At 44.6% G+C, this 16,276-nt stretch overlaps 1 protein-coding gene across 1 annotated transcript in view; it reads right to left on the bottom strand.

The window, feature by feature from the left end:
• HDAC2 (histone deacetylase 2) overlaps positions 1–15,925 on the bottom strand; it is a 55,991-nt gene extending 40,066 nt beyond the window's left edge. Inside the window, exon 1 of the mRNA XM_050949731.1 lies at positions 15,780–15,925. Coding sequence (XP_050805688.1) covers positions 15,780–15,831 — 52 coding nt within the window. The 5' untranslated portion in view covers positions 15,832–15,925. The remainder of the gene's footprint in view (positions 1–15,779) is intronic.
• Positions 15,926–16,276: the final 351 nt, after the last annotated feature.

The raw sequence follows: 16,276 nt of genomic DNA, 5'->3' as shown, positions 1-16,276 counted from the left end.
TCCCCTCCAGGTGTTCCCTCCCTGGGTTCCTGGAGAGATATACAGATTCAAGCTCCATGAATCTAAACAAAGGGATTCCACCCTTCTCCCCCCCTTCTGTATTCCTGTTAAGTACAGACTCAATTCCCTCGAGCCTCAACAAGGGGGGGGGAACCAAACCGGTCTTCAAAAGAAAGCTTTATATAAAAAGAAAGAAAAAAGACATAAAAATGGTCTCTGTATCAAGGTGACAATTTACAGGGTCAATTGCTTAAAAGAAAAAATGAATAAACAGCCTTATCCAAAAAGAATACAATTTAAAACATTCCAGCAACTACACACATGTAAATACAAAAAAAAATATAAACCTATTGTCTTACTATCCTTGTACTTACAACTTGGAAACAGAAGATTAGAAAGCCTAGAGATAGAGAGATCACTCTCAGAGCCGAGAGGGCTACCGAACCAAGACAAAGAACAAAGAACTCACACCCAAACTTCCCTCCACCCAGTTTTGAAAGTATTTTGTCTCCTGATTGGTCCTCTGGTCAGGTGTTTCAGGTCACTGTTTGTTAAACCTTTTATAGGTGAAAGAAACATTAACCCTTAGCTATCTGTTTATGACATGCCCCCCAAATTGCAGACAGTGGAGAACCTCACTGTCGGCGATTTCTTCCTAGAACTTTAAAATAAACAGATTAAATACAACACATGCACCTTTACATATACCACTAAGTATATAACTAACAGACTTTTAGCTATGAAGGACAATTTTTTAACCAGTGTATTCTGGGAAACTCTCACGGGAGAGTGCATCAGCTACTTTGTTAGAAGCCCCTGAAATGTGCTGAATTTCAAAATCAAAATCTTGGAGAGCTAAACTCCAACGAAGAAGTTTCTTGTTGTTCCCCTTGGCAGTATAAAGCCACTTTAGCGCAGCAAGGTCAGTTTGTAGCTGGAACCACCGTCCCCAAACACATGGGCGTAGCTTTTCCAGGGCGTACACAATGGAATAGAATTCCTTTTCACTGACTGACCAGTGACTTTCCCTCTCAGACAGTTTCTTGCTGAGAAACACGACAGGATGGAAGTTGTGATCCGTTGCTTCCTGCATGAGAATTGCTCCTATACCACGCTCAGATGCATCCGTGGTTACTAGGAATGGCTTGTCAAAGTCCGGGGCCCTTAGCACCGGGTCAGATATGAGCATCGCCTTAAGTTGGGTAAAGGCCTCTTGACACTCATCAGTCCACTTAACTGCATTTGGCTGGGTCTTTTTGGTCAGGTCGGTCAGTGGGGCAGCGATTTGGCTGTAGTGTGGTACAAATCACCTGTAATACCCGGCCAAGCCTAAGAAGGACTGAACCTGTTTCTTTGACTTTGGGACAGGCCACTTTTCGATACCATCCACCTTGGTCAGTAGGGGGTTTATGGTTCCTCGACCCACCTGGTGTCCCAGGTAAGTCACTCTGTTTTGGCCTATTTGACACTTTTTGGCCTTAACAGTTAGTCTGGCCTGCCTGATGCGCTCAAAGACCGTTTCCAGGTGTAGTAGGTGTTCGGGCCAGGAGTCTGAAAAAATGGCCACATCATCGAGGTAGGCAACTGCATATTCTCCCAGTCCTGCTAGTAGACCATCTACCAGCCTCTGGAAGGTGGCGGGTGCATTTCGCAGCCCGAAAGGAAGGACATTAAATTCATACACCCCCGCATGGGTGACGAATGCTGACCTTTCCTTGGCAGGTTCATCTAGCGGTACTTGTCAGTACCCCTTGGTTAAGTCTATTGTAGAGATGAACTGGGCATGTCCCAACTTCTCCAATAGCTCATCGGTGCGTGGCATTGGATAGTTGTCCGGACGAGTTACCACATTCAGCTTACGGTAGTCCATGCAAAAGTGTATTTCCCTATCTGGTTTGGGTACCAGAACCACTGGAGATGCCCATGCACTGGTAGATGAGCGGATTATACCCATCTGTAGCATGTTCTGGATCTCCCGTTCTATAGCAGCTTGGGCGTGAGGAGACACCCGGTAGGGTGGGGTTCTAATTGGGTGAGCATTACCTGTGTCAATGGAGTGGTATGCCCGTTCAGTCCGTCCTGGGGTGGCTGAGAACAATGGGGAGAAGCTAGTGCACAGCTCCTTGATTTGTCGCCGCTGCCGACGTTCCAGGGTTGTGGAGAGGTTCACCTCTTCCACGCCACCGTCTTTTTTCCCTTCGTAGTAGACACCTTCAGGCCGCTCAGCATCATCTCCCTGGACTGTAAACTGACAAACCTGTAAGTCTCTGGAATAGAAAGGCTTGAGAGAATTAACATGGTACACTCTGGGTTTTAGAGAGGAATTGAGAAATGCTATGAGGTAGTTAACGGCTCCGAGGCGCTCTTGGACCGTGAATGGCCCTTCCCATGATGCTTCCATCTTATGGGCCTGTTGCGCCTTCAAGACCATAACCTTGAAGGAACGTTCTCTGGTATGTTTGTCATACCAGTCCTTTTGCTCTTCCTGAGCATTTTTTAGGTGCTTTGTAGGTTGCTTACAAAGTCCAGAAAGTTCGTTCCTGGAGAAGGCGTAAACCCCTCCCATTGCTGCGTCACCAACTGTAATGGCCCCTTAACCTCATGGCCAAACACAAGTTCAAATGGTGAAAACCCTAAACTGGGATGTGGTACAGTCCTGTAGGCAAAAAGCAACTGCTGCAACACTAGGTCCCAATTATTGGAGTGTTCGTTGACGAATTTACATATCATGGCCCCCAAAGTTCCATTAAACCTTTCAACCAGGCCATTGGTTTGATAGTGGTACGGGGTGGCAACCAAGTGATTCACCCCATGAGTTTCCCACAGTTTTCATGGTCCCTGCCAGGAAATTAGATCCTGAATCTGTAAGGATGTCGGAGGGCCAACCTACCCTAGCAAAAATGTCTGTTAGGGCCTGGCACACAGCTTTAGCCCTGGTGTTGCCTAGAGCTACTGCTTCCGGCCATCGGGTAGCAAAGTCCACAAAAGTCAGTACGTACTGCTTCCCTCTGGGTGTCTTTTTTGGGAAAGGACTCAGAATATCCACAGCTACTCGCTGAAATGGGACCTCAATTATGGGGAGTGGCTGGAGAGGGGCCTTGACCTGGTCTTGGGGCTTTCACACCCTTTGGCATACCTCACAAGACCGGACATACTTGGCAACGTCCTTGCCCATCCCCTCCCAGTGGAAGGACTTCCCCAGTCTGTCTTTGGTTCTGTTCACCCCAGCATGGCCACTGGGATGACCATGGGCTAAGCTTAAGAGCTTTCCCCGGTACTTTGTTGGAACCACCAACTGTTTTTGCGGCTGCCATTCTTTCCGGTGTCCACCAGAAAGAATTTCCTTGTATAAAAGTCCTTGGTTATCACAAAACGGGATTAGTGAGCAGAGCTGAGAGGCGGTGGGGTGCTCCGTGCCACCGCCCAAGCTTTTTGAAGGCTGTCATCTGCTTCCTGCTCAGTCCGGAACTGTTCCCTTGAGGCTGGGGACACCAGTTCTTCCTCAGACTGTGGACTTGGGCTTGGTCCCTCTGGAAGCGATGTAGGTGAGAGGGTTGTTTCCGTTGCTGGTGAACCGCTCTCCAGTGGGTCTGGGGGTATTTCAGGCTCTGGCTGAGCCTCTTCAGTATGGTTGTCTGTTGCTTCTGCCAGTTCTGGCTCGCTGGCGTCTTCTGGCGGTGAGGCTGAAGATGTGGTTGCGATTGCTGGTGCTGGTTTTGGGGGCTGTTCCAGTTCCGGGCCTGGGACTGGAGGTGCTGTGGCTGTTTCCGTTGTTGGCAGGGAATCTGGGTCCACTACCTCTGTCTGGGTCTCTGGTAGCACAGATGGGTTTCCTGTGGACGGCTCAGGAACAGGAATGGGTCTGGAAGCTTGCCTGGTTTGGCTGCGTGTAACCATTCCCACTCTCTTGGCCCGCTTCACCTGGTTGGACAAATCTTCCCCCAGTAGCATGGGGATGGAATAATTGTCATAGACTGCAAAAGTCCACATTCCTGACCAGCCTTTGTACTGGACAGGCAGTTCAGCTGTAGGCAAGTCTACAGATTGTGACATGAAGGGGTAAATTGTCACTTGGGCCTCTGGGTTGATGAATTTGGGATTGACGAAGGATTAGTGGATAGCTGACACTTGTGCCCCCGTGTCTCTTCACGCAGTAACCTTCTTTCCGCCCACTCTCAAAATTTCCCTTTGCTCCAAGGGTATTTGAGAGGCATCTGGGCCTGGGGATCTTTTGGGTGATGGTGGTGTAATGACTTGCACCCGGTTGGGGTTCTTTGGGCAGTTGGCCTTTATATGTCCCAGTTCATTACACTTAAAGCATCTTCCAGCTGACTGGTCACTGGGTCGAGGTGGGTTACTGGAGACTGGTGAGGTGGAAGAATAGGGTGTCTGTGGCTTTCTTTGGGTTGTAGGAGGGGTCTTAGGTTGCCCTCAGTTGTAGGGTTTATTGTCGGTGTGCCCCCTGAGGTATTCATTCCCCTTGACAGTAGCTTTCTTGCTTTCTGCCACTTCCATCCATTTGGCTCCAATCTCCCTCGCCTCGTTAAGATTTTTGGGTTTTCCATCTTGTATGTACCGTGTTATGTCCTCAGGAACACCATCCAAGAACTGCTCCATTTGTATTAGGAGGTGCAGTTCGTCCAAGGATTTAACATTGGTTCCTGATATCCAGGCCTCATAATTTTTCTCAACGTAGTAGGCGTGTCTGGGAAATGACACATCTGGTTTCCACTTTTGGGTTCTGAAACGCCAACGGGCATGATCCGGGGTTATCCCTATTCTGAATCTGGCCTTGGTTTGAAAAAGTTTATAATCGTTCATTCTGTCCTTTGGCATTTCAGCCGCCACCTCTGCTAAGAGTCCACTCAGCTGTGACCTCAGCTCCACCATGTACTGGTCTTCAGGGATGCTGTACCCAAGACAGGCTCGTTCAAAATTTTCTAAGAAGGCCTCAGGGTCATCACCTGCCTTGTAGGTGGGAAATTTCTTGTGCTGTGGAACCAGAATAGGCGAAGGGTTGTTAGGATTGGCTGTGTTCTGTTGCTTAGCCTTTTCTAATTCCAGGGCCTGACAGTAGGTCTCCCTCTGGAGTTCCAGCTGTCTTTGGTGGTCTGCATCTTTGGCTGCTTGCTCTCTTTTGTAGGCTGCCTCTCTGTCTTCTTGTTCTGTTTTGTAGGCTGCCTCTCTTTCTCTTAGCTCCATCTCTTGTAGTTTTTTTTCATATCTCGCCTGTGGTCTGCCTCTTTGATTTGTCCCTCTGCACGCAGTTTTGCCTTGGAAGTCATGGTTCCTGTTTTCTTGTGTTGGGGTGCCCTCTGGTGTTTATTGTTTGAACTGCTGGCTCTCTTTTTTCTCCTGGGGTTTGCCTAGCAACAGTGCCTTTTTTTTTTCTTCCTCTAGCTAATCTTTTCAATGTAAAGTAAACCAGAAAAACCACTTTATTTGCATGTGTGTTGTGCTCGGTACCTGACTCTCAATCGGAGTGCTATAGTTTAACAAAAGACCCTTTGTCAACCTTAATAGTTCCTTGCTTAATATGCAAGCCAAACTGCAATGAGAGAACAGAAAAAAAATTCTCTCTGGCTCCTTTTAAAACCAAACCCTTTCTCTCTGCGTAAAAGCTCTAGCCGAGAAAAAGAAAATAATATTACTACTGGCTTTTGGATTCTTATCTTTCCACACCGCTGCCACTCATGTCATAGCTTTCCTACTCAGATCTGAACCTTAGAGTTCAGAACATGAGAAGCTAGCATGAAACCTCCAAACTTAATTACCAGCTTGGATCTGATATCGCTGCCACCAGCCAGAAAATTCCAGTGTCTGGCTCACTCTGGTCTCCCCAAAACCTTCCTTGGGGGACCCCAAGACTCAGATTCCTTGAGTCTCACAACAAAGGGGAATAAACCATTTCCCTTCCCCCTCCTCCCCTCCAGGTGTTCCCTCCCTGGGTTCCTGGAGAGATATACAGATTCAAGCTCCGTGAATCTAAACAAAGGGATTCCACCCTTCCCCCCCCTTCTGTATTCCTGTTAAGTACAGACTCAATTCCCTCGAGCCTCAACAAGGGGGGGGGAACCAAACCGGTCTTCAAAAGAAAGCTTTATATAAAAAGAAAGAAAAAAGACATAAAAATGGTCTCTGTATCAAGGTAACAATATACAGGGTCAATTGCTTAAAAGAAAAAATGAATAAACAGCCTTATCCAAAAAGAATACAATTTAAAACTTTCCAGCAACTACACACATGTAAATACAAAAAAAAAAAATATAAACCTATTGTCTTACTATCCTTGTACTTACAACTTGGAAACAGAAGATTAGAAAGCCTGGAGATAGAGAGATCACTCTCAGAGCCAAGAGGGCCACCGAACCAAGACAAAGAACAAAGAACTCACATCCAAACTTCCCTCCACCCAGTTTTGAAAGTATTTTGTCTCTTGATTGGTCCTCTGGTCAGGTGTTTCAGGTCACTGTTTGTTAATCCTTTTACAGGTAAAAGAGACATTAACCCTTAGCTATCTGTTTATGACAGTACCAAACTGGCATTGCTGTCTTGGTGTTCATGAGAGAAGATGAACAGAGTAAAAACCTCAAATTAAACTAACTTGAGCAGACACAAGCATTTTAATGAGCCAAATTTATCTACCCTGAAAAAAGTGCATCATTTCAGTTTTATTCTGATATAGCTTGACCCAGGTTGTTTTTGCTCAAGTCCTAATATTTTAATATGAAGACCCAACCCAACACCCTGAAATCAACAGAAAGACTCATCGACTTCTGCTGGAGTTGGATTAGCCTGTAAGGGTACATCTACACTACTGTGAAAGACTGGCAGAATGGCCATGGCCAGCCTGCGTCAGCTGACGTGGGCTCACAGGCTTTGACTACAGGGTTATAAAACCGCAGCGTAGATGTTCAGGCTTAGGCAGGCGCCCGGGATCTGAGATCTTGAAAGAGGGAAGGGTCCCAGAGCCCACGCTCCAGCCTGAGTCTAACAGCTACACAGCAATTTTATGGTCCCATGAGCCTGAATCAGTTGACCCCAGCTCTGAGACTCGATGCTACGGGTTTTTGATTGCAATGTAGGCATACATTAAGTGAACAGGAATCTACTCTGGGCCTGATGAAGAGGGAACTATAACCTTAGCAACACTTGCTGTGGTGTGTAGGATACACATATTTAAACATGGCAGTGAAAGGCTCCAGCAGCTTAGAGGCAGCGGGGAAAGACTTTGGCAGCTCAATGAAGTCTTTCACTACAATAAGGAAAGGCCCAGGGGGAGGCAAAGGAACACTACACTGCTACAATAGCAGCATAGACATGGGAGACACTATTTGTGCCTGTAGAGTCGTGCAGGATATACACCTTAGGGTTCAGGCATGGAGATCACAGTACTTGCTGTCTAAACTGATATTTATACATTAACTAACTGGGCGTGCAGTGTCTGTACTCTACATGCCACAGTATGTCTTGAGGTACATACAGACAAGTTAGCAGCTATTGAGATGGCTAGGTGAACTAAGTGTGTTACTACCATATTGATGACATAACCATGTACCAGAGGATTACACTAGCAAGAGCCCAAGGGAAAACAAACAGCGGCACATCACAACCCTATAGGTTGTCTGAGAAGATTGAATACAATCACCTTAAAGCAAACCATTCCACTTATACTAGGTCCTACAACTAAACAGTCCATCATAATCAGTGTCAAAGTCTACCAATAACAATGCAATATATTAATAAAAAAATTCCACTGGTCAGAGATCATCCACCACTGCAATCATATCCAGGCCTGAAACTTAACTGGGTTATAAGATACTTTAGCCAACTCCAGCAACATGTTACTGTCTAACACACCTTACCAAATGTTACCATATTTGGTAATCAAGCAAGCATCCTCCAGAGCAATACAGGTCTGTCGCATCTTAGGTGCATTTAACATGTGCGATTTCAGCTTTAGGCAGTTGGCAAAAACAACTAACCTTCCCCCCCTCCCCCCAAAAAAATAATTTGAATACTGTTTCTGTAGTGCGGGCGATTCCGCCCACCATTACACTCAATATAATTTTGACTATACGGGATTTTCACTTTACGCACTGACTGCAGAACGTAACCCCAGCGTAAGATGAGACAGACCTGTATATGCTGCTGACAGTATAGGTGGAAGACCCAAGCAGGTAAGCATTTAGTTTTATGAAACTACTGTTGAGCCACTAAATCACAAGGCTTTGGGCCAGAAATACAGTCTGGCATTTAAGGAGCCAAATTATTGCACAATAAAGCCTTTGAATAGTATATTTTCTCCAGGTGTTAAAAAATGCATTTTGGAATGTTATTTATGCTTAATAAAAAGAGTTTACATTTCCTACCAATCTTCCAACTTAAAAACAACATTTCTGAGATTAGTAACTAGGGTAGTGTTTGAAATAGAAACCGTATTATTGATTTTTTCCCCCTCAAAAGGTTAATGGATAAAGAGGCTAACAGAATTAAAAGCAGCATTCTAGGTCAATGAGTAAAATTAAGTATTTCTTCTCAGTCCACCTAATTTTTTTTATTTAAAGCCTCTGTTACAGAAACAACTTTTAAATATATTTTCAGTGTGCAAGTCTTTCTGAGAAGGATGTGTTTAAGAAACCTGGGATATTTCAGAAATGCACGACAACATGGCAAGCAGAAACATCTTTTCAATTACACGTCACCCTTCATGAAAGTTAGTCAAGATAAGTATATAAATTTTCATTTTAAAAACTTGTCCTGGTTTCCTCCATAGATGTATTCATCACATTTATCAACTTTTACTTTAATTTGCAAGGAAGCCCTCCTTTCCAGGAAAATATTTTATTATAAATTTTACAAAGTCAGTTTAAGCACCTATATGTGAAATATAAGCAGTTTGCATGCTTGGCTAATAGGAATATAATGGCATTTTCCTTTTAGAGGTAAAAGAACAGCATTAGAAACTTTAAGGGGACAAATACCTGAAGCCTTGTCTACATTTACGGTAGCATCTAGAGCAGTGGTTCTCAAAGCCGGTCCATCACTTGTTCAGGAAAAGCCCCTGGTGGGCCAGGCCAGTTTGTTTACCTGCCATGTCCACAGGTTTGGCCGATCGCCGCTCCAACTGGCCGCAGTTCACTGTTCCAGGCCAATGGGGGCTGTGGGAAGCAGTAGGGTCGAGGGATGTGCTAGCTGCCCTTCCCGCAGCCTGCATTGGCCGGGAGTGGCGAACTGCGGCCAGTGGGAGCCACAATCGGCCGAATCTGCGGACACAGTAGGTAAACAAACCAGCCCTACCCGCCAGGGGCTTTCCCTGAACAAGCAGTGGACTGGCTTTGAGAACCACTGATCTAGAGCACAGGCATTACATGTGTATCTTCATGCCTGCAGTAAATCAGCTGCATTTACACATTTCAAGTGACAAGCGTGGCTACCGGTGGCGGCAAAAGATTGTAGAAATGTGGGTGGCAGTGTGGAAAGGCTCCAGAGCAGCAAGGAACTTCTTAGCAGGGGCAGGTAGCAGGACACTATGCTGCTGAAAATAGCAGTGTAGAAATAGGAGCCACTGCTTAGGTGTGTAGAGAGAGTGTAAGGTATTCACCTTAGCATTTAGTTGTGCAGGGCATTTTACTCATCTAAGCCATGCTGCACAATCTTTATTGCTATTTATACCTATCATAGCTGGGCGTAAAAGTATCTGTACTCTATACACTGCTGTAAATGTACACAACTTGATGACTACCCTAAGACCACATATTCTATCACAACTACTCTGGTGAATTATGCACATCTGATTTTTGCCAGTTAGGTGAGTCTCTGGTAAGCTGGAGAAAACTATAGAGCGGAAGGAAAGAGAGTAAGAAAAATCAAGAGGAGAAAAATATGTAAGTGAAAAAAATTACAGAGACAGTAAAATGAGAGAATAGACAAAAAATAAGATAGCAATTTCTGGGACAAGGAATAATGGGCTCAAAGGGGAAAATCTACCAGATTGTCACAAGAGCATTTCAGCAAAGAAACATATAGAGAAATTGCGTCCAAGTCCAGCAGATATCAATTACATGGTTGTCAGTCACAAATAACTGCACTAACAGTGTGACACTGTCATGCACAAGAGGAGTTCTAAGCAAAAACTGTGACAAATCAAATAGAAATTCAAAAATAAGGTTTGTTTTCTGCCCCTGCATTGTCCTCCTGTTATGCTATAAAAATGGAATACCAATGGAGACTAGATGTCATAGCAACTTTTCTTTTTTTTTGCTTCTCCCAGTTTGTCTCACAGCATTAACTGAAATTAAAATATTTCAAATTTACAAAGTTACCATGCCACATTCTGAACTCTGAAGTATTTACTTTAAACTGCATATTATACTTGCCTACTACAATACTCTCTTTGGAGTAGATATGGTCCTGAATTTAAAAGAACAGTTAGCAAGAACTAACAGGTGTGCACAGGTTTGGGGGGCTTTTCCAGATTAACTCTTTTGCGGTAAGTACTAAATACCCATAGTTCCCCATTCAATGGGATCTACTATCGTGAACTATAAAAAAAAAATCAAGCTAAAAAAAAAAAAAGTAGCTTGCGTATTCAGTAGCTACAAGCAAGCTTACAAAGCAGCCAAGTGCTGTAGAACACTTCAACAGGCTGCATCTTTAGTAAGCATTTCTATAGCAGTAGCATAAAGTTTCTCAAGTCAGTTCAGTACAAGTACAATTAAGAAGTCAGTCTTACACTAGTAGGATCAGAGCCAAAGAGTATACCACATTTTGTAAATTAAGCTACATATAAAAAAAGTTATGTATGCACAAGACATAAGGCAATACACGTCTGCTCTACTGAAATAAAAATGTGGCCACTACATTACCATAACATATTTCCAATCCATTACACTTGAAGTAACTGTAATTATTTCGATTCTGTTTTTTCCAAGTGATAATTTACTCCCACGTATTCAATTCAATGTGAAAATTCTATGGTTTCTACTAATGTAATTACAAATGTATCTAGAAAGCAGTGGATAAATTCATGGTGCAATATTTGGAAAGGTAGTCAGCCAATCCTGGGATCTGCATGGTCACTTCAGTCTTTTCTATTAGTTGTGTGTCCAAAGATTTTTCTTAGCATGTCTTAAACTTGCCAGCATAGTCACAACTACAATCAAAGACCAGCCTAGTACCATTTTAGGAACACAGCACGAAGGCTGATGTATGAGTTTCCAGACTATTAGGCACAGGATTTGGAAACATGTATGAAATAGTTTTCAGTTTTAGAATACTTTACATATGCATATAACATGCTGAATTGTGGCTGATTTACTTTACAAATGTTCTTGTGTTTAAACAGCATTTGAGCACAGTAGTGCCCTGCCCACAATTCAAACGGGTTTAGTCTTGCCTACATGGAACATATTCCAGCCTAGATCTCTATAATATCAGTGCAGAAGGGACCTTTTAAACATCCATATTAAATTACGCAAGAAAGAATCTAAAAATACTTGTTATATGTTTGCCTACAATATATCAATGACCTGGAAGAAAACAAAATCATCTCTGATAAAGTTTGAAGCTGACAAAAGAATTGGGGGAGTGGTAAATAGTAAACAGGACAGGTCACTGACACAGAGTGATCGGATTGCTTGGTAAACTGGGAGGAAAGCCAACAATGTATGTTTTAATATGGCTAAATGTAAATCTAAATCTAAGTATGGGATATAATCCTTGTTCCTGAGTGTGTACAAGATGGGGGACTCTATTCTGGGAAGCAGTGACTCAAAATTTTTTGGAAATAATCAGCTGAATGTGCGCTCCCAGTGCAATGCTGTGGCCAAAAAGGCTAACACAAGTAGGATTAAAGAGGTTATTTTAGGGTATGGTTACAGTACACTTGCACTTCAAAGCGCTGTTTTGAGTGTGGTTGCAGCGCCACTCCACATCCTCTATGGGTGTACTCCACATCCTCTATGGGTGTAGCTTGCAGCGCTGGGAGCCGCGCTCCCAGCGCTGCGGCACTGTTTACACGGAGGCTTTACAGCGCTATATCTTGCAGCGCTCAGGGGTGTGTTTTTTTCACACCCCTGAGTGTGAAAGTTGCAGCGCTGTAAAGCGCCAGTGTAGCCATGGCCTTACTCTTCTACATGGCACTGGTGTAACAGCTGCTGGAGTACTGCATCCAGTTCTGATATGTACATTTCAGGAAGGATGTTAATAAATTGGAAAGAGTTCAGAGAAGAGCCAAAGAATCATAGGACTAGAAAACATATCATACCTACAGTAAGAGACTCAATGAGCTCAATTTATTTAGGTTAACAAAGAGAAGGTTAAAGAGTGACTTCATTGTAGTCTATAGGTACCTACATGGGGAACAAATATATTGTTACTAGATTGAAGAGCCCTTTAGCATAACAAGATCCAATGGCTGGAAGTTGAAGCTAGACAAATTAAAAAAGAAAATAAGATGTGAATTTTTAACAGTAAGGGTAATTAACCACTGGAACAGTTTACCAAGGGTCACAGGAAATTCTTCATCACTGGCAATTTTAAATCAAGACTGGATGTTTTTCTAAACTATGCTCTAGGAATTATTTTGGGGAAGTTCTAGGACCTGGATTATGCAGGTCAGACTGCATGATCACCATGGTCCCCTCTTACCTTGGATTCTATGAATCTACTCATCAGCTGCAACTGTGCTAGTTACAGTATTGTTAGAAAACTGTACAGTATGGATCTACAAAACTGTGCTTAACCACTTTAATATTTCATTGTATCTAAGCACTGTTCTAGTCAACCTGAATAAGGACCTAAGAGACACTTGTAAAACAACAAAATACCATTTTAATATACTATATTGTCTACATCACACACTATGCCCAGGCTCTGATTCAAGTTTGAGCCCTCCACACACAAATCAGTCTGACTCAGGTCAGCAAGCACTCAGGACTATGCTGGAGTGAGTCAGAGCCCAAGTCTCACTGTATTTGCACTGTGGATGCAGCTGAACCCACAAAACCAAGTCTGAAGATCTGCATGGGGCAGCATGGACACGTTAGCATGGCTGTGAGATCCAGGTCGAGAAACTGTCAGGCCAAGTTTACAATACAATGTATATGCTTAAACACAGGCTTGGGAACACTGAACAAGAACAGGTCCCACAGACTTGAGTTTATAATGCAGTGTGAACATATCCTTAAAGCCAATTCTGAAGGCTGGCATTAAAATGAATTTACTCTAAAAATAGCATCAGTTCAAGTAAAATAATGGTCCCTTCACTGCAGTTGGCCTACAATTTAAAAGTCAAACTAGGTTTCTTTCTAGCTCAATACATCACCACCAGCAATAAAAATTCTGCAACATGGACTTAGTTAACAACTCTGTTACAAGCGTAAGCTGGAGTAAAATCAAGCTAGTTCTCCCATTGCTGAGTTTTGCCATACTAATGAGACTTAAAAGGTACCAAAACTATTGATAAGACAGGCAAATGTTAATTTCAATTCATACAATAAGCAGATTTTCAAAGTGAAATGTTGATTTGAAATAGTAACTTTTCTCTGCCAGTAGCCATACTAAAATTATTACAAAGCAGGGAAGGTACTAGATTACATCTTAAAACACACTAGATTGAATGACAGTGCTTTTTTTATACCTTAATTTTTAGTGTACACTTCTTGACTTCTACACATTTTCAGAGAAACAAAGTGAAAATTAGAAGCAAAACTTAAATGAAGGAGCCATGTTTCTATACAAAAATCTTTGACACGACGAACTGGGAAGAAATCTTTAATGAACTCCAGTTTGATGTTGTCAGTTACGTGTACGTTTGCATCCACCCACAGATGTACTTCCCTATCTGTTGTAGTATTTTCATATTACAACTTTTATATCATTTAAGGTTGTGAGCCCTTTTCCCATTACATACAGTAGGAGGAATATTTACAAACCTCTGTAGGTACAACACAGCATAGAAATTAGAAGAAATGCTGAATGAACTGTAAGTGAATTAGGAACTTTTCCCAGAGGTACGAGATTAGTTTTTCTAAGTGTGCAGTTTTGACTTATTACATTTGGAAAGAAAGTCAAAAATAACCATTGACTTTGGCACTTTTTTTTTTTTAAAACATGAAACCTACATTGAATAAAGTCTTCTGAAAGGTTCTAACCCAGAAGAATACCAGGTATATTGATGATCACAGTAAACAATGGGAAAGATACTCTGACAGAGCCAGAAAAATGCTAAAAAATTAGGAGTCTGACCAGTCATGGAGGAAAATACTGCGTCTCCAACTGACCACAGGAACATCCATCTTCAAGGAAATCTGAGGTGGTGGTGATCAATTTGATCACTAGTTCGTCACCCTGCCAACACAGAACTGTTCCTTAACCCTGTGCTTTTTTCTCCCCCCTCCCCCATGTTGTTCTTCAGCTGTGTAGGGATACAAGCAATGATACTTACAATTCTTATGCTACTATTAAAACGCCAGAGTATTGGACTCTAATGAAACGGTACCTATATTTATCAAATAGCCTTTGTTTTTTTATGATACATTGGCACAACTGTGTACCTACATTTTTAATTGCAAGACAGGCAAATATAAACAAATATCAATGCAATCTTCCCTTGAGCAAGACTAACAGTGCCTACTCTTGTACTAGAGAAAAGTCAGATCCCAGTTTCAGCAAAATGCTCCTTAATAGGGGCCTCCTTTCCCCCTTATGCTGAACAAAGAAGCAGAGTGAAGGACAAAGAGAAGGGGGCGGCAACCACACAACTCTGCCTGACTTGGCAGCATGTTAGAAACCCTGACTAGGCCCCAACAAATCTGCCATTTTTCTGAATAGACAAGGTAGGTGAGGAAATCTCTTTTGTTGGACCAACTTTTAATGGTGAAAGAGAGGCTTTGTGCCACATAGCGCTCTTCTTCAGGTCTGGGATTTCTGACCAACCTGATCTACCACAACAGCAGCACCTAGGCTGGAGACACTGCTCTCCATATCTCAAATTATGACAATCTCATCACCTTTCTTTGCTACCTCAAACACCAAAATTCCCCATCCATGCCACCCATTCCCAACTGTCAAGAGTAAAACTTACCCCATACATCTTTATTTATGCAGAAATGTAGCCACAAGCAAGTAATCTGACCAGTAACTTTAGCCTAACGCTGTGAGCAAAGAATCAGCGAGCAAAGGGAACTTTCCTGCTCTGTGCAGAGTAGGGATTTTTGGGGGGTGGGAGACAGAGAGGTTTGCACCTTACGGTGTGCTGCAAATACATGAAACTCAATGCAAAGCAACCCACATTTCAAACATGGCTTAGCTATGTATTATTGGTCAGATCAGTCACAAGACGTAGTCTGCGGAATCGATGAGCAAGGGAGCACCCCGAGCCCAGACGTGCAGACACATTCAACAAACAGCCGTGCGCGCAATTGTGTTTTTCCCCGGCCGGGAGGCTGCCACAACACAAGGGGCAGCCGCTGCGGTTCAGCGCCCTCAGCCACCCGCTTCTCCGTAGGGGACACGGAGGCCGCCAGCGGGCGGCTCCCCAGCCGCCACACCAGGCGGGGAGAGCATCGTCTTGATAACGGGGGCTGCGATCGGCCCCAACAGCCCGCAGCCGCCGTCCCTCGGCGGAGCCACCACCCGCAGTGCCTGGAACCAGACACCCCGCGCCGGGGCGGGTGGGGGGCCGGGGCGACCTGCGCCGGGGGGGGAGGCGGGAGAGCTCCCGGGGGGCTGCGATCGAGACGCGGAACCAGCGCCCCCCCGGCCCCGCCGCTCACCGTCATAGTAATAACAGACTTTCTTCTTGCCGCCGCCCTGACTGTACGCCATGGGGCCGCCGGGCGGGAGGGAGCTGGGCGAGCGTGAACTCGCGACGCCGGGGGCAGCGGCAGCAGCAACGCACCGACCCGACCATCAACAGCGGGGAAGGGGGACGCGCCCACTCTGCTGCCAAGCCGGGGGGAGAAGGTTGGTGCGCGTCCCCCCGCCCCATGTCCCTCGCTCGGTTCGCCCGCCGCCCTGCAGCGCTGGACGCGAAGTCGGGCAGAGAGACCTCCTCCCCACCCGGGCCGAGCGGGAGGCGATGGAAGGCGCCCCCGTTACAAAGGCAATGGGTATGGGACTCCACTCTCCGCGTTACACAGTGGTACAGCCCGCCAGCCTGCGCGAGGTAGCGGGCGACGTGCGCTCTCCCCCTCCCCACAGTGAGGGCAGCCTCTGCTCTGGCGCATGCGCGAAGTGCCACTCCCCCCACACCCGCCTACTCTCGGGCTGA

Source organism: Gopherus flavomarginatus, chromosome 4 (assembly GCF_025201925.1).
Source record: "Gopherus flavomarginatus isolate rGopFla2 chromosome 4, rGopFla2.mat.asm, whole genome shotgun sequence".
Taxonomy (NCBI): Eukaryota; Metazoa; Chordata; order Testudines; family Testudinidae; genus Gopherus; species Gopherus flavomarginatus.
Note: the sequence above shows the minus strand (reverse complement) of the source record. Positions and strands in the feature narration are given on the sequence as shown.